General features: G+C 37.4%; 2 protein-coding genes across 2 annotated transcripts in view; both read left to right on the plus strand.

Moving 5' to 3' along the window:
• Positions 1 to 24,790, plus strand: part of LOC134855374 (cleavage and polyadenylation specificity factor subunit 2-like) — a 372,284-nt gene that overhangs the window by 331,023 nt on the left and 16,471 nt on the right. The window contains exons 2-5 of the mRNA XM_063871878.1: positions 18,417 to 18,590; positions 19,080 to 19,212; positions 19,694 to 19,878; positions 20,368 to 20,466. Coding sequence (XP_063727948.1) covers positions 18,519 to 18,590; positions 19,080 to 19,212; positions 19,694 to 19,878; positions 20,368 to 20,466 — 489 coding nt within the window. The 5' untranslated portion in view covers positions 18,417 to 18,518. The remainder of the gene's footprint in view (positions 1 to 18,416; positions 18,591 to 19,079; positions 19,213 to 19,693; positions 19,879 to 20,367; positions 20,467 to 24,790) is intronic.
• Positions 12,182 to 16,817, plus strand: LOC134855304 (general transcription factor 3C polypeptide 5-like). Its single transcript, XM_063871792.1, has 2 exons — positions 12,182 to 13,682; positions 16,474 to 16,817. The coding sequence occupies exons 1-2, from the start codon at positions 12,516 to 12,518 to the stop codon at positions 16,678 to 16,680; spliced, it is 1,374 nt and encodes a 457-aa protein (XP_063727862.1). The 5' UTR covers positions 12,182 to 12,515; the 3' UTR covers positions 16,681 to 16,817.

Below are 24,790 nucleotides of genomic sequence, written 5' to 3' on the forward strand. Positions count from 1 at the left end.
TTCAGTGATCTTGAAAACAATGCGGATACGTTGGAAACGACTGAGCTGGATGAAGGCACCTCGACACTGGAGCCTCCGTCAGCCTTTATGGAAATGAAACGGAATTTGCCGGAGAGCAGCTCTCCTGGCAATTCAAGAAATAACGATCAGAGAATCCTCATGGAATCACCTCGGAGGAGAAGAATAGAGGCCTCAGCCAGAGTACCTTTCTTGGGAACGCTGCCCGAAGAAGAATGGGAAGTACATCACCGAGACCACGAGAGTAGGACGGGATGTAAGCTGCATAGAGTGGCATTCATGGAAGAAGTCTGGACTGTGATTCAGAGCTATGGGACCCAGTCCATTCTCAAAACAGGTCTCAATCAACCCTTAATGAGGGAAGTACTTGACAAACTCGATGAGTGTGAAGGGAGACTGAGTGAGTTATTGATCGACTCAGCCACTGATGAGAGTGAAGCGAATTCTCCCATCAAGATGACACCGCAGGACGATGAAGGAGAGGTGGTGTATCTGTCAAGAACCAGGAGAGGGACGATACGATCGAAAATGGTGATTGATAAAATCAATGCGATGAAAATGAAGTTAGGCAGCAGAGTGATGCCGAGGAGGATTGGAAAGACGAAAGTAGATTCGGAAATATCGATGAAAGCTGGTAACGCAGCGAAAAGAAAACGAGTCGAGGAAGTCATGGATTTGGGGCAAGGTGATTATCAATTGTCTGGCACAGATAGAATATTAACTGATATAGCGATGGTGCCACCCATTCTCATGGCGGGAATAAAGTCAACCGGTTATAAATCCAAAAGGAGTGACCGCACTCTGACTGGAGCGACTTTAGAAATGGAAATACTCAGTCAATGTGGAGAGAGTAAAATGAGGGACTTCAAGCCATCTCCCATGAATCATGGAAAGGGAAGTGTTGCAGGACAACTAACACCAGTGGAATACAACAGACTAACAGTGTCTGAGACAGTGTCGATAGATGAACCCACCGGTGGATACATGGAGATGTTGGAATACCGAAACTCGGCTAGAGGGCATGTAATGGCCCTGGAAGAAGAGAAAGCCATGGAGGGTTATCTGGAAACAATGTTGCAAGGCACCACCCTCAAGCAGAAGGCGTACGGAACTTTGGCGTCGTCTGACGTACAGGCGGAAACGATCGAGCAGTTAGTGAGCCTTCCATGGAAAGCAGTAGTATTGAGGTATTTCGAAGAAGAAATGAGGACTACGCCAAGAATACATGCTCTCGTGGCAGTACCTTACGTAAGGACAGAGTTACAACTCAGGTTCGCCTGGTGCATGATGGGACTGACTCGCGAAGAATACGACTCAGAAGAAAGAAAGAGGTCAAAAGAAGAAAAGGTGTTCCTTATGACGAATCTGAGGGATCTGATAGTCCAGGAGGGAGCAGCAGTAGCGTGTGCGAAGCGGAGAGATGCTCTCTGTTTCATTCGATTCCTGATAGAGCAGATTTCAGTACCTGCATTAAGCAGTTGTGTTAAAATGTTGAGGGAAGGCGATGAACGAACGAAAGCCTTGTTCTTGCTGGCATTGCTGGACATGCAGCAAAGTAAACCGATGAGGGTAAACATGAAAGAACCTGAGGAATTGGAACCCATGAAAAAGATAGACGAGATCAGGAGATTCTCAAACAAGGAGCTGAGACTCACTAAAGAATCTATGGGAGCATTGCCGAAATCCAGTGAATACTGTGGACCGATCAAGAAGAAGTCATATAGCTACGTATCTGGGATCATAGGGATAGCGTACAATCCTTTCCTGAGTGAAGACATACGTGATTGCTTCTTTGATTATGAGCAGGCGGTGTTACTAAGGTTCTGGACGTCCAGAATTGTAACGATCAAGAGCGTTAACAATCCACAGGCCAAGTTGGGACTAGTCTTGGAAGAAGAGGTGACTGCACCTTCAGTACCAAAATCCGACAAGAGAGTGGAGTTTGGGTTGGGATTCTCAGATGAGTTACTGAGAACAAGCTTGATGACAGTGTGGGAATTGATGAGGCCATCATGGTGTCCTAGTCCCAACGCTGACTCAATATTACCTGCGACACAAGACGTACAGAGGGAACTGAGTGCAGACTGTAACCTGCGTGACCTTAACATCATATATAATGTGATGATAACAGCCTCTAAGTGCAACGGAGAAGATAAAGTGGAGTTGCCTGGCTGGGGACCAGAAGACTGGGTCAAACCTGGTAGCTGTCTGGCGGAAGTCTGTGGACTGGAGGGTCACGTTTGTGGAAATTTAGACTGTGTGAAAACCCTGGAGAAACAACATAAGCAATTGACAGTATTGTTTGGAAATGTAGTGATGAAAGCAAGAACGGAAACGGAACTGATAGCAGATTGCCATGGAGGAACTGATGTGAATCTAGTGACTGCACTAGGATTCTACAGCATGTTTGGTTCTTTAGAGTCACTATTGAATCTAGAACAGAAACATGAGATGGTCACAGCCATCAGCGTAGAAGTATTCCCAGGAGTTCTGCAGACTGAGCAGAAGTACATAGGAAAATGGAGAGAGGCAATCGAAACAGAAATGAACATCAGACACAGCGAAACTTATTGTAGACCAGCAGGAGCACGATATTTGGTGGGTTCAACGTTGGCTCCAATGTGCAAGAGCAGGTATCCTGTACATTTCGTAGCTGTGGACGTGAAGAGTACAAGAACGATTGTGGATCAAGCCTTTTCAGTGCCAAAGTGCGTGAGGTTGGCGAGAATGTCTGAAAAGTCTTACGAGTTACTGTGTAAGATTTTTTCAGCAGTTCCAGAGAGAACCAAAGAGGAGCTGGAGTCAATATTGGGAAGGAAGTTCATGGGATATGTGAGCGGGAACTTCAGTGACTTTGAGAGACAGAAGCAGAGAGGATCAACTGTCACAGATTACAATGCAGTAGATGAGAATGATGAAATCCACCGAGTGATGATGGAAGTGGAACCATTGCTGGAAGCTTCGGGAAAACGTAATTGGAGGAGCATCATGTTGACGCATGATGAGTTTCCTTGCCACTGCTTGTTGCAGACCTGGTGGTATCCCAAGCGTAGTAATCTGATGTTGATCTGGGACTCTGGAGAGCTGCTCTCCATGGGTTTACCAGATTCATCACAGCCCGTAACAACAGTGATAGTGGGAGTTATGATGGCGATACGATGGCTGGAAGCTCATGTGAGAGAAAATAATAGACAGAGGCACCGACGAGAGAACAATTGCGAGAATTAGATTGTCTAAAAGATTTAGATCTTTTTGAGACAATGTGTAAAGTTCTGAATATTCCGATGGAAGTGAAGAAGATATGGGCGAGAAAACGATTGATGCCATGGTTCAGAGCTAACATGACTGCATGGTTGTACGAGTGTGCGAAAAAGCATATGTCGAAGCATGGCAGAGTGTACAGTGAATATCAGCTGGACATTGGGGCAGGAGCTTTCAAGCGAGCTTTCGTGACTCATCGGAATGCAGTGACCACCGCTGTGAAAAGAATTTCCAGAACGAGTGAGCGTAGTGGAAATGAGAAGGCAGAGATGCTGAAAGAGGATCTGGAGAGAAACGTGACGTTGTGTCTCCACAACAGCTTCTGTAGAAACAGAGAATCCAACGTGGATCCCCTACCTTGCTGTAAACAGAGGGTAGAAGAGCAGAAGTGTTGGAGGACGGCTTCCAACAGCGTCAGGATAGTCAACGACGTGCTACAAGACACGGAAACCGAAAGCGCGGAGTCAGCATCGCAGGAGGAGGAAATGGAACATTGATGAATGGTCGAGAAAACAAGAGGCAACAAGAAAGAAAATTAGAAGAATTTAGAAGTTTTAGAACTTCTAAACGACGAAAAAAGAAGAGAACAAAGGAATGATGAAGAAAAGTCAAAACTCAGAATTGTTTTATGTGTGTGAAAAACTCAAGTGAGAAACCGAGCAACCAAGTTGTAATTGAAAACTGAAACATTTTGTTGAGTTCTGAAATTGTTGCATTTATAAATTTGCATTTTGATTTTAGCAGAAATGGCTTTAGAGACACTTATTATTTATTTAGAGAGGCTTGAGAAAAGAGTATATTTAAATATTCCAGCCTGCATGATTGTTTTTAATCACTTAAGAAAACTGATCACTTTGTGGTGATATGAAAGACTTGAGTAACCTCTTGAAGAGGGAGGTTGGTGCATTGTTCTTTCTAACCACAAAGCTTCTTAGTTTTAATATTCAGGACAATAAACAAGCAAAATCTCCGAAGGGAAGGAGCATAGTAGGATAATTTTAGCTTGTTGGTTGGCAGGACTGTCCTGCAAGCCAACACCTTTTAAATCTAAGAGAAAAAGTTTTAATCGGGACATAGACACTGGAAGTCAGAAAACATGTTTTATCTTAGGTCATATTCTCAATGTGCAGATTAATGAAAGAATTTGAAGGCTATAGTGATGTAGTATGATGCCATTTATATTCTGCAGTGAGTTGATATGACGTAGATAAAAGTAATTTAGTGCATTTTGTAAATTCTGTTCGATGGCACTGTAACTATTTTATGAACATTGCGCGATTCAATGAAGACAATGACCGGACTGTCCGGGGAGTATGTGACATTCGACCAGAATGGCCAAAATGCAATCTCCGCAGAATTCGGAATTTTAGCAGCAAGCCTTCCGAGTTAATGGTTTTGAAGGATTAACGATGTTATTCGGATGATTAGCAGAACAGTGAAGGTCAAGATATTCCCGTATTTTAAAATTTTAAATTTTCGAAGTGATGACGTAACATTTCTGAGAAATGCTGAAATGGCCATTTTTAACACAAAGCGAGTGAAAAAAGAGAACAACTTTTATCTGCGATTGCGAACAGTACGAAAATCGAGATTGAAAAACGACAACGAACTACAGAATAGCAGAGAGCGTTCCGAGTTGCAACTATTGTGCTGCTACAATAGTTGCAAGGCCGTTGCGAACAACGGTGAAGGGTGAAAACCAGCCTTCCGAGTTATCGTGAACTTGAGATTAAGGAGCTTGATTCGGCGGATTCAAGAATCCGGAAGGGTCTCGGGACGGAAACTTTTATTAACTCATATGAACTTTTAGCATCCTGTCATGTCCTGACTTGAATTTAACTGATATTTGGATTAGTTTTGACAAGGATGAGGTGCTAAGAGTTGGGGGGAAAGGGTTGATCCATCTTCGATGGAGATGATGATTTTTATCTACTGAACAAAAACAATAGTAATATAATAAGTAGTAGCCCTGTTTTTAAGAGTGACCTCGTGGTCTGGGGATACTGAGACCCAGCCATGAGCTCACTATTTTGCATGTAATTCAGTTAATTTGAGCGTTCTGGTCGAAGCCGGAGAACAGTAACGTTTTTGTCGACCCGATGTTGGAAAAGACCACCGAAAAGTACTGGCTTGGTAGAGACGGTGAAAAACATGCAAAGCTCTGTTTAGACGCTAGCCAGTCGTCTTAAGACTTAGTTTTGTTATCCGTCGATATGTATCTTCCGGGCGAATGTTACATACGTGAGTATTGGTACGATCATAGATTTATACAAATCCATGATAGTTTGTTCTGGTTTTTGCCGAACTATCATATAACTATATGGCAAGTTTCTACTTTGTCGTATGTCGTCTCTGGTTCGAGGTCTTCTTCCAATTCCGGGTACTTCTGTTATCGTTCGGAATATTGGCTCTGATCTATTGAGTCGTAGAGACATTTCGATTAAATTATCGTCGTATAACATTTTGTAAATGTTTTGTCTAAATTCTAATCTGTTATTGGTTAATTCTAAGCTATTAAGGTCTTGTTCGAGACTTATGGTCGCACCAGATGAGTTAGGACCGAAGTGTATAACTCATAGAGTAATTTCGGATAGGGTACACCGTCTGCTCGTCACGCTATCTTATTTTCGGCCGGATAGATTCGTGCAACTTCTTAGTCTAATACCGATCCTAATCTTACTCTTATACTATCTAGTCTCTGGTTGTTTAACTAGTCTCTGCTAGGCTCAATAGATCTAGGGTATACTGGTTTATTGCGGCTGCTGAAGTACTCGGGAGAGTTCAACTAATTTCTAAGTTAAATTAAAATCTCTCTGGTGCTGAAATTACAAGTAATTTCAGCACTTACAAATAAGTGGATTGTTAGTAAGATGGATCATGATTGGTTAATATTAAATACTTTACATTGGTAAAATATCTAATTTATCCAATCATAAAATGTAGTTTAGATCAGGTTCCATTAAGTTATGCTACAAAGTGAACAGTTTTCTGATCTGCGGTAAGCACTTCGTCACTTCAGCAGAATGATTTTATTAAGGAGATCCCCTCGAAATGTTCGGGTTCTTATTAGCCATCATGCCCCTCACACATAACATCTAGAGTAAGTTCAAGAGCGGATGTTTGGATGACGTGTCTTTTGGAGGTAAATGGCAGACTTCTCTGGATGATCCCAAGGTACTTCAAAGCGCATCATCTCAGATTGGCCTCCTGCTGAATGTAAAGAACTATGAGGTTACAGCTTTCGGCGATGAGAGTGATTCAGTCTACAAGGCGTACCCGAGTGAGTTCTCTTCGATCCATTGTGTTACTTTCGCAGACGCAACTCTTCTAGGTGCTGGTCTAGGCAAGGAAGAAGTCCGCGCAGAGTTACAGAGCAAGCTTCGAGGTGTACGAACTCTCATCAAACGCACGGAGAATTTACCTCGTCAGACAGCGTTCTTTCTCATCAAAAACTGCTTTTTTGTGCCAAAGTCTATGTTTGTTTTAATATCTAGCCCAACTTTTTACCACCTTGATTTACTCCCGGCTATGGACGGGGGATCAAATCTGAGATGGAAAGGATGTTCAAAGGCGTCATCACGTCACTTTCTGTCAAGTTACATTCCTAGTGAAGATGGGAGGCTTTGGCATTCTCAGCACAGCGACCATCTGCTCGTCAGCCTTCTTAGCTTCGATGGTCACTACGGCGAGCTTGAGAAGTGCGTTTCTAAACCCCGTCCCACACGAGACAAACTTTGCTGATGTTTCGCGAAAATGGGAACTCATCAGCAAAGCAGACTTTGCTTCCCACAGCTTGTCAATTCTACAGAAGTTCTGGTCGAAAGCAGTTTTCGAACAACAGGTTTGTGAAGTGGTTGCCTCAGTTTCATTGTCTGATATGGTCACAGCTGGGTTTTTAGGCAGCCAGGCTGCTCGTTCTGATGAGCGGACAACGTTCTTCCCTCACGCAATCTCGTACTCACGCTGTCAGCAACGAGTTACGAATTGCTGGGTTACGCATTGGAGCCCCCGTTACTGCACAGTTCAAGTGCAAATGCGGCTATAATGCGTCTCCAGATGGAAAACACCCCCTGGTGTGTCCGAAGATTAAGTACCGATTCACTCGACACAATAACTACCACAGCATCATCAAGGATTCACTGAAACCTGCAGGTTTCAGTTCCTCTTTGGAACCCAGCGGTCTTTTGAGGTCGGACGGCCGGAGACCTAACGGCCTCACGCTTACGCCATGGCAAAGAAGTTGAACCATGGTTTGAGATTTTAATTGTGTTTCTAGGTTAGCAAGCTCCAATTTACGTTGCTAATCTTACGCCATGGGTTGCTACTTTTCCGTCATTGGTTGTTACTCTTACAATATGGCAACGAGTCTACTACTCTGACCTTCCCACGACGGTAATTTTCTTACCAATTGCCATCGAGACACTGGGTGGCATCGGTAGATCTTCGCTCACCTTCCTGCAAAACCATGGCAAAAAAATAAAAGCCAACAAAGGCAAGCCTATGGCCTTCAAGTTTCACAGTTTCAAGTTTCAATTCACACGTAAGTGTGCTACTGAGGCTGAATTACGCAAGAAAAACCACTTCTCTGACCTTTTAAGGACACTAACTTTCGAATCTATATCTATCAAGACCTGACGGCTGGTGAATTGACGGAATCACACTTAGGACTTGATTCTATGAATCTATTGCAGCTCGAATGCTTTAAAACTCTTTAGATTTTTTCCTGTATTCGCAAGTAAACTTATCCGTTTTTTTGTTTCACTTTTTACTTAATTAAATTTGAATTTTTCAACCCTATAGTGGGATGTTATCTAGGTACACTCAAGAGCTGCAAATCTAGCGTCCAAGAGTGACTGCTCAAATCCTTATGATTTTTTCATTTCTTCAAATTTTTAGTTATAAAAATTTTAACCGAACTTAATTTTCTCAACAATTTACTGGGTTGCTATCAAGGTACCCTCAAGGGCTGCAAATCTAGCTCTCTAGTATGACTGCTCAAATCTTTATGGTTTTCACTATATGTCTTTTTTCATGACCTTTTTTCTCAAGAAACTTAGTTATAAAAAAAAACTATCCGAATCTGAATTTCTCAACCTTATTCTGGATGCTATCGGGGTTCACTCAGGGGTTGAAAATCAAACCTCCAAGTATGACTGCTCAAATCATTTTGATTTCTGATTATGTCGTTTTTTCGTGATTATTTAAATTGGTTGTTTTTCAAAAAACATAGATTCAAGAACGTAATGGAACTTGAAATTCTCAACCTGCACTCAGGGGGTTGCAGTTCTTCTCTCCAATTATCACTACTCAAATGCTTTTCGTTTCCGAGATGTGGCTTTACAACATGGCTTTACGGCGCTGCAAGTCTGACCTCTAAATTTGCGTGCTCAAATCCTCATCTGAGATGTGGCGTTTGTAGTGAAACGGAAACGCCTGCTGCATAAGCCCAGTTTATCTTCTTGGGAGCATTAAGAATTTTAATACATTTTTTAGAAAGAAATTTTACGGTCAACAATCTATTTGAAGAACCGTAGATTCGACTTATGCGCTAGTATTTCTTTGCTTACGTAATAACACTTGTTCGATTTTGATTCATGAGTTTTGGTAATCGCGATATTTTAAATGTTTCATTTTTTCGTTATCAATGATCGAAAGGCTTCAAAATTTCCGTTTTTTTGTTGGTTGCTGCCGTGTTATCCTGATAAGTTAGTTGCTGCCGTGTTATCTTGGTAAGCAAAAATCGCCATTTTGATGTTCACGGTTTCAGTTGTATCTAAAAAATTAGTCTTCACGAGTGTTTTTTTTCTCAACCGAGTTTTATCAAATAGTTTTTAGGGGTAAAATTTTGTAAAAACTCATAACTTCTCGAGCTACACCATACTTTAAGGACCTGGAGTCGGATGAAAGAAGGGTCTATTCAACAATCGCGATGACTATTCCCAGACTCTCTCTCAACCCGAACACAAACAAAAAGGAGCAAAACTTGCGACTTCTCCTAATCAAGGGCTCCCTGCATTCAGGAGAAAACATTTTGGGGTGGCACGACGTCATCAACAATTCAATCAGGAGCCACATATTAAACACCTATCGACCCAGCAGCCCGGAAATTATTTCCAAATATCTAAATACAAGAAGTACATGAATCAGAGCGTTAGTGTATTGTAAGAGGAAAGGCCTGCCCGAGATCGAGGAAGCGCTGAGACGAACGGGTATTTTAGTCAATCCCGTGGCCAAGTACCTGCTATCGAAAAGGAAGGGAAAACACGAGCCACAGTTGATGGGAGAGTATTTAGAGCTGCACCAAGATAGTGCTCTGGAGTTGAAGTCGCTCAGGCTGGTAGTCGAGAATCAGGGAATTCTACCAGTACTGAATGGCAAGACAAGACCAGCCAAAAACAGACCTTCACAGTCAACGAGGATGGAACTAGCGAAAAGGAAGGAGAGAGATCAAGCGGATGGTACTTCATCATTTTGTCAGTGTTGTTTTGTTTGATCTTTGATTTGTGCCTCGTGAACTTCACTCCTCGTGGCCTGCGAAGCTTACAATGGATACAGAAGAATAAACTTTTGTGGAACCTAGTGCTAGCTTATCTTAAATGGTATCTTAAACTAATTAATTGTTTTCACAGATTTAAGTTTCTGAGATAATGCTTTTAAAACGATATTATAACGGATTCTTGTTGCAATCAGGGTGCCGAAAAACTGAATTTTTTGGACCAAGCGGTTCCTTGATTTCAGCTAAAACTTCTCAGAATTAAAAAAAAATTAAGGCTAGAAATGACGAGAAGAACATCAGTGACAGGTTAGGGAAGCGAGAATGGTAGTTCAGCGGGTTTTGATGAAAAAACTTGGCCGGTCATTTAGCTTTTCATTGAACATAAGAACAGAAGTAATTGAAGCACAGTGAATTAGCCCGTTTCCGGTTGTAATTATTTTTTCAAATTTTTTTTCTTGTTCTTGGTTTTCGTCCTAGTTTCTGTCGGTTGATTTTCCGTTTTTTTTGAAACGCCATTTTTTGACCTGAAGCGGTTTTCCTTGCTTACATTCCTAGAGCATATGTTTTCTTTCAGTTTAAACTATTTTTACTACAGATGATTTTTCAGTAATTTGTAAATCTACCAAGTCTGATTTTGGTTTTGTTTCATTTTTTTCGTTTGTTTTCAAATATTTTAACTGGGTCAGTTGATGTTGTATCGGCTCAATCAACTTATATTACATAACTTTGAGGGCAAATATATTTTCATGCGATTATGTGTTTCAGATTGGATGGGTCGTAAAAGTTCTAAAAATTTTATGAAAATTTTCTTTGAGCCAACAGTTTTGTTGTCGGCTCGAAAAGGTTACGACCGAAACTTTGTTGCCGCTAGGGAATTGATTTTCAACTATTTTTAAGGCTTTTTATGATCTTCTTTCTATACAACCATGCAGTTTTTGTAGCTTTATCTGTTTCGAGTTTTCGAGTTATTTTTTCATGTAACTAATTTTTTCAATCATTTTTTCCTTCATTTTGCAGAATTTTTCCGCGTCGCAAGTGTTGCGAAGCTAAGCTTGGCTTCTGGGTTTATGGTTAAGAGTAATGAACGTAGTCAGTACACTTATATAGGTTTTTCTTATTATTTTTTAATTTTTCTTCTCAGGAATTTGTCCACACTGATTTTTCGCGGTTTGAGTTGTGATTTATTTTCAATTTCAGTGCACTTCTATTGTTAAAAGGGAGAAACTCCACTATTGAACACTAAAAACTGAAAAGGTCACGAAGAACGTGATCAACTTCTAATTTCGAAAAAGGAAATTAATAATCAGATTTTCCAGCGAAATAAAAGTTTTACCTATTGATCCAGTTTTCGCAAATTGGGTCAATTTTAATTTAACTAAAAAACTTTCCATCATAAATTGTTCTATAAATTCAAAGAGCTTTAAGGCTATCTTATCTTTTCTTTGAAATTCAAAAATTGAAGATTTTTGAAAAATAAATAAAGTAGATTTTTTTTTCAGTTTTCTTGCATTCATTTTTTTCCAACTGTCAGTTGGCTATGTTTGTGTTGTATCGCAATTTGAACGAAGCTTTGCTTCGCCTCTTTCTCAAAAGTATGAAATATGTCGCTATTTGTTTCAGTCATTTTTTAAGCTCTTGTTTTGACGTTTATTTTTGCATCGCATGCGAGGAGGAGCTCCGCTTCGCCTTTGCGTGAAAATTTTTGTAAACATGTAGGCTATAAATTCTTTGGTGGTAAAAACGGCAGATCAATGTAAAATAAATTCCAGAAACGTTTTCGACATAAAAGTCATCATCAGCCAATTTAAAAAACAAAGCACCTGTAAAACCGGAATGGAAATGGATGTGTAGAAATTACAAAAAATGTATAAAAACTAACATTAAAAAGAATATAAAAATAGCATCAGTTAAGACCCGAGTTAGTCATATGACTAAAACAAACGGACTTAAAAAACCTCACAACTTGACTGTGAGGTACCGCTGCCGGTATTCCTCGCGCGTGTTGAGGGCAGGTCTTCTCCTCGAAATATAAAGCGCTTCTAAGGTCAAAAGTTTATTCGTGTCTAAGCATCTGTCTAAAATTCTCGCCTCAACTGCAGCCTTGTCTGCTCCGCATTCCTTTAGATGACTACCCACCGGGGCAGAGTCCCTAAGGTGTTCAATTTTTCGTGTTCAACGTTTCTGGAATTTATTTTACATTGATCTGCCGTTTTAAAAGTAGCATCTGTTTAAAAGTAGCATCTGTCCAAAATTCTCGCCTCAACTGCAGCCTTGTCTGCTCCGCATTCCTTTAGATGACTACCCACCGGGGCAGAGTCCCTAAGGTGTTCAATTTTTCGTGTTCAACGTTTCTGGAATTTATTTTACATTGATCTGCCGTTTTAAAAGTATCATAGTAACCGAGGTTACAGTCATGAGTCCCTTCATCATGTATTCCAGTCAAAATCCTTGGAATTTTTTAGATATGGAAGTGATAATGATAAAAGAAGATGACAAGTGTTTAAGTCCTTTTCAATTAAAATCGATACGGGTTACGTTTCTTCAATAAGAACACGCAACTCGACACGAGATAATGTAATATACAAGTGTTACAAGTAAAAAAATTTCGTCGAAAGTTATTTTGTCATTTATTGTTCCGAGTACGCAAGCGGCGTTCGGAATCTGTATTGCCAGGGAGATTCTCTGTTTTAAAAAGCTGCCTGCTCTTTTAGTTCGCCCCTGTTAAAAACTTGATTTTAGAATGGAATTGTCTCTCCGCAAAACTCAGCTGCTTTGTGCTATTAATTATCCAGGTTTTGTGAAAAATTTTGATCGATTTGAGGAAGCAGTTGGTATTGAAAAACTGCGCTCAACTCTGAGTAATCCTCAGCTTCGAATCACCTTGCAGTTAGACAGCAAAAACAACTTCGCAAAACCAATTCTAGGAACACAGAAATCAATCGATAATCAGTTACTATTGAAAGTTCGCCTTAAACGGAAAAAAGGAGCGCCTGCTAAGAGTTCACAGATTATTAATTGTGAAATTGTTGGAGTTCCCACCACTGCGTTTGATTTTAACAATATGGCTGATTTCCAGTATTTACCAGTCGAACAGAATTCCAGTGGCAAAATAATCGACATGCAGAAAGCTCTAGTTGGTTATGATCCTGCTTCGCCTTTTCATTCATTCGGGGAGTTCTTGTCCCAGGATTTACCTATTATTGCTTGTCCTTCGTTGTTCTCCAGGTTTGAACGTCCTGTGACTTATTATTTCCGACCGGAGTTTCAGGATCAGTTCTCAGGTTCACAAAAACAAAAGAAATCTGCTGAGGGAGAAGAAGATGACAGTGTCGCTGACAAGGATCTCGTCGCAAACTCTACCAGAAAGCGCCGCTTGAACGGTACGCAGTACATGCGTTTTGGAGATCCCACTGTTCCTTTCCAAATTTGCCCCGCTATTGTGAGTCAGAAAGTATTTGGAAGATTGAAAGATATTTCGAGTAGGCTCGAGAAATTGTTTGCTAAATGTCCATGTTGGTTTACAAAGGCTCTGAACTACGAATTCAATGACAATCTTGCATATCAGAAAATACTGCTCAAAGGAGCTGTCCAGAGGCATGCGTATCTTTGTTATACAGGACCTTGGTCAAGGCAATGGATACGATTTGGCTACGACCCTAGAAGAGACCGTAACTCAAAGCTACTACAAACAATGGATTATCGATTGCCGAAGAAATTTACAAAAACGAGACAATTGGATACGAACGGGTCACACATCAAAATCAAACGGGTCTTCATGCAGATTCCTGATGGAGAAGTGACCTCGACGAGCGAAGAAGTTAATGAAGCCAGAAGAAAACAGACGGAGAAAGTGGAATTTGAGATATTTCCCGATCAGTTGCCAACTTGCTACAACACCTTTTCACAGGTCAGATAATTTTTCTCAAACGATTTCGACGAAGTTTGTCGCATCGGCGGTAAAAACCAATTTTTAACAAGTAATTACAGTGATTCCAGCGTTCTTTTAAGCAAGCGTTATCAAATCTCAGTGAAGATACTTTTTTTATGGTTAACAACTTGATTAACAAATTCACTGCAACATTTGTACGAGAGATCAAGGTACAAATTGGTATGGTTTAGCGCGGAGATTAAGTTCATGCTTGGGACGACAAAGGTCATGGTTTTTTTTTCAGGCAAACAATTTTCCCCGTGACGAAAAATATTTCTTGACTATAATTGTCTGCATATTTTTGGTCAGCTTAATTGCCACAGATGTAAATCTGCTGCATTTGAGTGTTTTTTTTTAAACTATCATTCAAACCTCTTGTTGTGTACTATTTATTGAACGTTTTTGAAATTTGATTTATTATTTGATTGATTTTTTTGATGTTTTCTTTTCTTTCTTATTTCAGAAGAAAGTAATGATTGGTGGCTGCGGCTTGTCTTTTTCTTTGAAATCATGCTTTTTTCTGATAATAGTTCAATGAAGTGTTTTTACCCTATGAAGTATTTAATGCAGTTGGGTTCTATACTTTTTTTTCACGTAAACAATTTTGTTCCACTGGACTGTTTCATCTTCTGGCATGCTCAATTTCTTGAAAATTCAAATAAAACACTATAATTTAAGTTGCAATTAGCCCGTTTCCGGTTGTAATTATTTTTTCAAATGTTTTTTTTGGTTCTTGGTTTTCGTCCTAGTTTCTGTCGGTTGATTTTCCGTTTTTTTTGAAACGCCATTTTTTGACCTGAAGGGATTTTCATTGGTTGCTTTTCTAGAGCATATGTTTTCTTACAGTTTAAACAGTATTTTTACTAAAAATAATTTTTCAGTAATTTGTAAATTTACCAAGTCTGATTTTGGTTTTTGTTTCATTTTTTTCGTTCGTTTTCAAATATTTTAACAGGGTCAGTTGATGTTGTATCGGCTCAATCAATTTATTTTACATAACTTTGAGGGCAAATATATTCTCATGCGATTATGTGTTTCAGATTGGATGGGTCGTAAAAGTTCTAAAAATTTTTTGAAAATTTTTTTTTGAGCCAACAGTTTTGTTGTCGGCTCAAACAGGTTACGACCGAAAATTTGTTGCCGCTAGGGAATTGATTTTCAATTATTTTTAAGGCTTTTTATGATCTTCTTTCTATACAACCATGCAGTTTTTGTAGCTTTATCTCTTTCAAGTTTTCAAGTTATTTTTTCAAGTAACTAATTTTTTTTTCAAGTAATTTTTCCAACTTCATTTTTCAGATTTTTTCCGCGCCGCAAGTGTTTCGAAACTCAGCTTGGCTTCTGTATTTATGGTTAAGAGTAATGAACGTAGTCAGTACACTTATATAGGTCTTCCATATTTTTTAAAATTTTCTTTTCAGGAATTTGTTCACGCTCTATTTTGATTTTTTTTCGCGGATTGAGTTGTGCTTTATTTTCAATTTCAGTGCACTTCCATTGTTAAAGGGAGCCGGAATCCACTATCGAAAACTAAAATTATAAAGGTCACAAAGAACATGATCAACTTCTAATTTCGAAAAAGGAAATTAATTATCAGATTTCCCAGCGAAATAAAAGTTTCACCTATTGATCCAGTTTTCTCAAATTGGGTAAATTTATACGAATAAAGTTTCCATCGTAAATTGGTCTTAAAATTCACAGAGATTTAAGGCTAACTTGTTTTTTCTTCGAAATTCGAAAATTGAAGATTTTTGAAAAAAAAAACAAGTAGGTTTTTTTTAGTTTCCTTGAGTTAATTTTTTTCCAACTGTCAGTTCGCTATGTTTGTGTTCTATCTAAGTTGAGCGAAGCTTTGCTTCGCCTCTATGTCAAAAGTCATAGCTTTGCTTTCGCATTTTGTCCTGCTTCAGTATAACAAAATCAAAAAATATCAAATAATACCTCGAGTTTTAGCTGAGCCCTAGGTGTCCTTCATCGAGACATACGAAAGTTTTTTTTCAACATTTTCCATTTTTTCCCTTTTGTGCTTTTTATGATTGTGTTGTATCGCAATAGGTGCGAATGCCAATCATACAACGTTTATGAAGTTCAAAGATATCAGACGTTATCTATTTTTTCTCTCTGAAGTTCGAAGTTAAAAATTTCAGATGTATATATATTTTTCCCTGAGTATTTTGAGCACTTTTAAAAACTGTCCGTTGTTTATGTTTTAATCTAAAAAATCGCGGTGTCTGAACATTTTATTTTGTTTTGTATGTTTCCACAGCTACCGGCTGTCCTTGTTTGAAGGGATACTTGAAGAAGTTAACGATTTTTGTAATTGGTTGAAATAGAAAATTTTACTGGATGCGATCATTCTCCACCTAACATTGCAATTTGCGGTTTGTATTTGTAGCTCTAGAAAAACACAGTAATGAAGAAGTGACTTGTTAATTTATTTTTTTTTTAAATTTTCGAAAACCCGACTTTATTTTGTAGCCAGATCTTGTTTGTAGTGACAAAAGTGTTTGCAACTGATACTGTAATCTCAAAGCATATCGGAATCAATGTTTGTTATGTGGAAAAAAATAAAACCATCGGAACAACGGTTCGGTCTCATTGGCCCGCAACCGGCTGTTTTAGTTATACTCTTATTTTTTTATGTATAGAAATCTAAAATATATTTTTTTTCTGTTTCTTCGATCTTTCATGTGGTATCATTTTGTGTCGTATCAATTATGACTTCGATATTTCTTCTGTTCTCATGTTGTACCAATAATGATGCTTTCAGCTGCGCCATATCCACATAGAGACAGTCCAGTGTTTGTTGCAATCTCTGGACAATGACACAGACTGTCAATTGAGTGAGACTGACGGCTGGTACCCACCAGGAACTCTGAACAGAATCAGAGTGGAGATAGAGAATACACATAGACGACTGCGCAAGTTCAGAGAAATAGAAGAGGGCTGTGGCTTGATGTCAGGCACGGCAGATTAGAAAATCTAGATTATTTACAAAAAATTCAAATTGTTAAATGGAAAGAAAATAATTTTTTGTTTTCTTGAACGCAGTTGATTTGTACGTAGAAAGTGCAGCTATTTGTTTTGAAGAAAAATTTATCAATTCTTGATTAGTTCTCCAATTTGAAGAAAAATGACAGTTGATTAAGAGTCGATGAACGTTGTTCAGACTGTTTTATAGGTATATGGGTCGTGATATTTGTTGCGTAATTTCGAAGTCACATTTTTTTTTGTTTCAGGACGAATGGGTCGTAAAGTTTTAAGTTTTTTCGGGTTAACAACTTGGTTAGCAGATTCATTTGGTACCGTGGTTCATAATGGTTTCCAATTTCGAAGCGTCTCCGGCACACGTCTCAGTCTGGAGGCAAAAAATACGCCTGGGACCGCAATCATCCTGGGTTCGAATCTGACCAGAAGCTGTTTTTTTATTCAAACCGGAAGTTCTCCGTTTCAAAAAAATTGTCGGCTTATTATTTGCCTGCTTGTTTTGTCGGCTTAGCTGCCACATCTTAGAATTTTTTTTTATGCAGTTTTCATAGCAAGAAAATTTTTCTTGACAGCAGTTTTATTTTCAAACGGAGGTCAGCCGAAATTTTTTCGCCTTAGTTGATGTCCGGTAAAGGATTCTTAAGGCTTTTGTTTTTTTTATGAAAAAAAAACCAAGACAAAAGTAGATATTTTTGTAGATGTAGTTTTTGTTCGACTCACCTAATCAACTTTGACTATTTTGCTGTTCACTATCTTGTAATATAATGAAAGAAGAAAGAATTTATTTCTCATTGTTAATGGTAAATATGCATACAACGAGAAATAAATATGAAGCACCAGAAACAGTGAGGGGACAGTTAACGAACCCAATTGGGTTACAGAGCACTACCCGTTTTATCAAATGAAAGATGAAATTTGAGATCTTCAAAGAAAAGGAAAAATATATAAATCTGAAAACATAAAAGAAAATATTGGAAAAAAGTACTCAAGTTTGAATAAACATAAAGCAGCAGATTTAAGTCATTGTCTAGACAGGTTATTGACATAAGGTCCAAGCTCTGCATCAATACTTAAATTGATTTTTCAGTCGTGGTCGGTATAAAACCAAATTAAATAAGAAGTTAGTTCAAATTCATCACTTCTAATTTCTGAAACTCGCTAGTCGTAGGCACCCCTATTCAGTTTCAAAAACGAAACTTGAATTTGTTCGCTATACGGTTACTGCTTCTACTAACTGTGTCCCATCCCATGAAGCCTCTCTAACATCAGTAGAACATGTTACAATGTTTTTGTTGTCTTTGGTAATTAAAAAAAATCTATTTTTTGCTGACCAAACCCGAAAATTTTCTAAAGGCGGCAATATATACTAATTTTGAGGGAAAGCGGCTTTTTTGACGTGTTATTAAAACAAATTTTGGTCAAAATAGGGTCTTTCGAGTGTTGTGGGAGTGCTCGAATAATCAATTTGGTCTACCTAAAAAAGGCCAAAAGGTTTACTGAAAATTCCCTCCCCCCTCGTAAAAATCCTACATCCGCCCCTGCATGCCGATACCTCGATTTATGAGCAGTATCATTAACATATCGATATTTCTTGTCCTTTTGAGTTGTTATATATACTCAGAGTTCATTATTCAGGCTGGTTTATGCTTCGATAAGTTTTCCACAGTCGGTTGATGATATTTCAAAACCAGTTATTATTTTTTGTGTTTTGACACTTATGCTTTCAGATCATTTAAATGATTTCTATAAATTATCTTATTTGAATGAAAATGATGATTTACATATCTCTGATTATTGGATAATTGACATGCCGTCCATCTTCGAGTAATGACGTCGATTGTGAAACTTACAGCCTTCTCAGGGGCTAAAGATGACACGCCTCCTTGTTATCTGTTACAGGTAAAATATTTCATAGGGTTAAAAGTTACTGGGATAAAGGGGAGGGGTTGGATATTTTGCTATCATAAAGGGTTTTTCAATAGCGGAGATAGAGATGTTGAATATTTCTAGAGAGAGGGGGGGGGGTCAAATTATCTCGGAGGCCCAGCAAGTATTTAGTTTAAAAAATTAATTGTAAAAATGTGTAGGCGGTTTATTTCACCCCTATGTTAAAATTTGCAATAGTTGTCGAAAGAGTTTTTTTTCAAGAGGAGAATAATAGTTAAAAGATCTAAAGTTGATTTAAGTACCCTTAAAATACCCTTCGAAACACTGATAACCTCACTTCTTTTCGAAAACAACTAGTTTCACCTCTTCAAACAATATTATTACAATTGAGTGTATTCAACACATTTGAGTAAAAGGAGGAGCGTATAAATAAATGGATGATAATGACGATAACGATAATGGGAAATGGTAATTAAGTTTCATGAAAAATGATTTAATTAGATAGATGACTTCAACATTCTGCTGGACTGCGGGTGGGACGAGAGACTCTCTATGGGAGTTGTGGAGAGGATAGCACCCAGAGTACACGAGATAGACTGTGTTCTACTCTCACACCCAGACACCACTCATCTGGGTCAGTAAAATCTTTATACTTACTCAGGTGACGTAGCATTGCGTTAAAAGGTCATTGTATGTTTTTTGTTGAAACACTCCATCGTTTTGTTTGAGTTTACCATTTTTCTAATTCTTCTTCCCTTTCTTTATTTTTTGTTTTTTTTTTCTCGGAAATCAATATGATAGCAACCCTGTGTGCTAACTGAACAGCAGCCAGGAACTCTTATTAAAGGCTGTTTATGTTTACTGAATTTTTCAAAGTCTTCGGCTCCTGAGACGCAGGTTTTATCGAAAATAATATTCATACACTTTTTCAAAAATGTTCTCTAAAAAATCCCGTGGATGTTAGAACCACGTTGGATGTTCCCAGTTTCTTTTACGGTTGCAATAAATATTGTTGTTTTTTGTACTTACTTTAAGATGCTCTTTTCACGTTCAGCATGCTTTTGAAGCACTGTAATTTGCCGTTCATGCGCTAGTACAATTAAACATTTTTCCAGGTCTGCTTCCCTACTTAGTGGGAGTACTGGGTCTGCCCCCAGACTGTCCCATTTATGCCACAGTGCCAGTGCAAAAGATGGGTCAATTATTCCTCTATGATCTATTCCAGTCCAGAAACACCTGTGAACACTTCCACACATTCTCTCTGGACCACGTGGACACCGCATTCGACAGAATCACACAGGTATTTTAGATCGTCAATGATAATTTGTTGTTAAAAACTGTTAAGAGTCGATGAAACTGGTGAAAACTCTTATACAGGTTGTGATAATTTTTTGTTTTTTTTTTGAAGAAATTTTTGAAATTTGTTCACGCTCAAATTTATTTTTTCGCGATTTGACTTTTTGTTTATTTCAGTTCAGTTCGTTTTTTTTTTGTTGAAAGGAAAACAAACTCCACCAGTGAACAGCAAAAGTGTAAAGGCCACAAAAAACGTGACCGATTCTTAGTTGTGAAAAAGGATTTCAGATTTCCTAGCGTAATAAAAATTTTTTTCCTAATAATCCAGTTTTCTCATATTGGGTTAAAATTATCAAAAGACGTGAGTCATAAGTTGTTCTTGAAATCAGAAGAGCTTCAATACCGTATATTTTTGCATTTTTCTAACTGGCTGTTGGCTAAGTTGTCAAATGTATAGTTTTGGAGCGTCGTTGCTGAGTTCTCATTTGTTCAGGTCAAATATCAGGAACCGATCGCCCTTCATGGTAAGGGAGAGGGACTGACTGTGGTGGCTTATCCTGCTGGACATCTTGTGGGAGGCGCCATATGGAAGGTAAAATGATTATTACTTGATTCAATTCGTTTGTTATATGGAAGGCACATTACGCTCTTCCATTTAATAAAATCAAATGACGCAAAAAACGGTTAGAAAACGGATTTTAGTTTTTAGATTTCCTAGCGCATTTAAAAACAATACCTATTGATCAAGTTTTTTCCAAACATGTTTAATCAGAAATCAATATCTGAAGCAATGAAAGTTAAATGAATACCATATCAGAGAAAGCAGCCAAAGGATTTTAAGGTTAAAAAGATTTTGGTTTTATTGTAAGGTTCATCCTGCTAAATATGAATACAGAACCTTCTAAAGCGACAACTGGGTGTATCTGTGATATGAGAGGGGGAGGGGGGAGTGTTGATAAGTGCTAGCAGCGCGAATAATCCAAAGTTAGACAATATGGAAAAATAGGAGTTTATAACGTGTGCTTATTATGCAGGCGCAGCAGTATTTATGCAATTGAACATACGTTAGCATCATCGAAGTCAATTCCCATGTTTTTTTCATAATCAAGAAATTTTTCGAGAGCAGCGCTTTCTGTAACTCATTTGATATTCAGCAGATATTTTTAAATCACATTTTGAAATTATTATCGAAAATTTAATGCCTGTTAACTCAATCAAATATCATGAATACAAAATTCCAGCTGCATATTTTTTCCGAACTTGTTGCTTACTTTCCATGCTTCCATTCAGTTATGAAAAAATTTTCTTTGTAAAATGTTAAACCGTTTACACCTATGATTATGACTAATGTTTTGCTTTAAAGATATTTATGCTTCTGCTTTTTGTTGTTTTTGGTTTTGACAACGCCAGATTTTTTATTAGTGATGGTACATGTAAATGATTTCAAGGATTTTTTGTCAAAGTTTCTAGTTTTTTTAAATTGAGTTAATATGCGTTCCGGGTGTCTTTAAGTTTTATAGATTTTCATGCAAAATCATGTACCACAAAGAATCATCGGAATGGGTCGAGTGATATCATATTAAAGCCTTTTCTAAAAAATTTTCTCAGTGTCGAGAAAAATTTTTCTCAATTTTTGGTCTAAGTTCGAGCAAATGCTTGCAATAGCTTATTTAAAACGTGAAAACTTAGTTTTTTTTCGAGTTAAGTTATTATATGGAGTTTCAGCGCCGAGTTGGGAATCAAAACTTCAAAATTTTTTAGTTTTTTTTTTTCGTTTTTCTTGTCTTTTTCTTCAAAAACTGTTTTCCAATTAGATTATTTGACTTTGCCTGTTGAATTTGGCTAATTCTTTTTTTGTTCCGATCTTTTTCGCACCGCACATGAAAGACGACCATAATTTGACATTTTTTCAAGACTATGATTGGAACATTCTGTGCTATTTGCACAGTAACCGATTATCCTTCTTTCCTTATTGTTTTTGCCTGTCCTAATGCATTAAATGTGCTCCCATGATTTTTTCAACTTCAATTTAATTTCAGTTGCTTAAAAGATGGCAAGCTACGCTATCGAATAGCCATATCAAATTTTCAAATGGCTCAAAATGCGACTGATTTTCAGTTTCTTGCATTAATATAATTTTCAGAAGTCCTCGGGTTTAAAGAAAGTCATTTTTGATCCAGTTTTCTCAAATTGGCTTAGTTTGATCGAAACATGGTCATATTGAACTTCAAGAGATATAAGGTGATATATGTCATTCTTTGAAAAACTAATTGTAAAAAGTTAATCATATCTTTCGGTCTCCATGAGTTCATTTTTCAATTGTGTTGGCTGAATTCAAGATTATCGTTTACACCTATGATGATGACTAATGTTTTGTTTTGAAGATATTTAGGCCTCTGCTTATTGTTTTTTTTTGATTTTGACAACACCAGATTTTCTATTAGTGATGGAACATGTACTTGATACCAAGGTTTTCTTGTCATAAAGGTTCTACGTTTTTTAAATTGAGCTTATTACGCTGATTAGCTTATTTGAATAATGCGGAGGAAATTTGCATTCCGGATTTGTTTTAGTTTTATTGTTTTTCATGCAGAGTCAGGTACAACAAATAATCATTGGAATTGATCGAGTGATATATCATATTAAAGCCTTTTCTAAAAAAATTTCTCAGTGTCGAGAAAAACATGTTTGAAGTTCTTGATTTTTGGTCTAAGTTCGAGCAAATAAGAACTGCATGCATGCTTGCAATAGCCTATTTAAGCCGTTAAAACTTAATTTCATTCGAGTAAAATTATTTTATGGAGTTTCAGCGCCGTTTTGGGAATCAAAACTTCAAAGATTTTAGTTATTTTTTCTTCTTTTTTCTTGTCTTTTTCTACAAAAACTGTTTTCCAATTAGATTATTTGACTTTGACTATTGAATTTGCCTAGTTTCTTTCTTTTTTGTTCAGATCTTTTTCTTACCGCACATAAAAAATGACCATAATTTAAATATTTTTAGGAGCATTCTGTGCTATTTGCACAGTAACCGATTATCTTTCTTTCCTTATGGTTTTTGCCGGTCCTAATGCATCAAATGTGCTCCAATGATTTTTTCAACTGCAATTTAGTTTCAGTTGCTTAGAGGATGGCAAGTTACGCTCTCGAATATCCATGTCAATTTCCCAAATGGCTCGAAATTAGACTGATTTTCAGTTTCTTGCATTAATTCAGTTTTCAGAATTCCTCGGGGTTTAAAGAAAGTCTTTTTTGATCCAGTTTTCTCAAATTGGCTTAGTTTTATCGAAACACGGTCATATTGAAGCTCCAAGAGATTTAAGGTGACATATATCATTGTTTGAAAAACTAATTGAAAAAAGTTAATCATATCTTTCGGTCTCCATGAGTTCATTTTTCAATTGTGTTGGCTGAATTCAAGATTATCGTTTACACCTATGATGATGACTAATGTTTCGTTTTGAAGATATTTAGGCCTCTGCTTATTGTTTTTTTTGTTTTGACAACGCCAGATTTTCTATTAGTGATGGAACATGTAATTGATACCAAGGTTTTCTTGTCATAAAGGTTCTAGGTTTTTTAAATTGAGCTTATTACGCTGATTAGCTTATTTGAATAATGCGGAGGAAATTTGCATTCCGGATTTGTTTTAGTTTTATTGTTTTTCATGCAGAGTCAGGTACAACAAATAATCATTGGAATTGGTCGAGTGATATATCATATTAAAGCCTTTTCTAAAAATTTTTTTCAGTGTCGAGAAAAACATGTTTGAAGTTCTTGATTTTTGGTCTAAGTTCGAGCAAATACGAACTGCATGCATGCTTGCAATAGCCTATTTAAGCCGTGAAAACTTAGTTTCATTCGAGTAAAAGTAGATTATTTGACTTTGACTATTGAATTTGCCTAGTTTCTTTTTTTGTTCAGATCTTTTTCAGACCGCACATAAAAAATGACCATAATTTAAACTTTTTTAGGAGCATTCTGTGCTATTTGCACAGTAACCGATTATATTTCTTTCCTTATGGTTTTTGCCTGTCCTAATGCATCAAATGTGCTCCAATGATTTTTTCAACTGCAATTTAGTTTCAGTTGCTTAAAGGATGGCAAGTGACGCTCTCGAATATCCATGTCAATTTCTCAAATGGCTCGAAATGAGACTGATTTTCAGTTTCTTGCATTAATTCAGTTTTCAGAATTCCTCGGGGTTTAAAGAAAGCCTTTTTGATCCAGTTTTCTCAAATTGGCTCAGTTTTATCGAAACACGGTGATAATGAAGCTCCAAGAGATATAAGGTGATATATATCATTGTTTCAAAAACTAATTGTAAAAAGTTAATCATATCTTTCGGTCTCCTTGTTCATTTTTCAATTGTCTTGGCTGAATTCAAGTTTTTTTTTTATTATGTAGATATCATTTAGACAGTTTGAGTTACGTTGAGTAGTTAAGTGAATGAGTGTCTTTGATAGGGAATTCCATATGCGCGAAAGGTCGAATGAGGGAAATTTTTTTTAGCCAATCAGATTTCATTATTCGTATACAAATAAGCATGTAAGATATGAAGTTATTTTGCTTATTCAGGGATAAAATAAGTCCGTTTTGGGCTGGTTAATGGTCCTGTTTTGTTCAGTGTTTTTAGAAACCGGTCTATTAGCAGAGCAATTCTTTTCATAGAACGTGATAATTGAGTCTTTAAACAGACTAACGTAATGCAGCTGACGCATAATTGATTGACAGACTTGATAAAAAGCTCAGTTTTGGATATTTCGACTCTAATTAAGCACGATTTGTCAAAAAAATTTTGCACGATTTGTATGGGATCGGGTTTTTTATTTGATTTATTAATTTTTTTTTGAAACGCTCAAGATATTTCACTTTTCAAAAAATCTCCTTCTCAAAAAATACTCAAAAAATGGTACCAA

Source organism: Symsagittifera roscoffensis, chromosome 10, assembly GCF_963678635.1.
Source record: "Symsagittifera roscoffensis chromosome 10, txSymRosc1.1, whole genome shotgun sequence".
NCBI classification, from domain to species: domain Eukaryota; kingdom Metazoa; phylum Xenacoelomorpha; order Acoela; family Convolutidae; genus Symsagittifera; species Symsagittifera roscoffensis.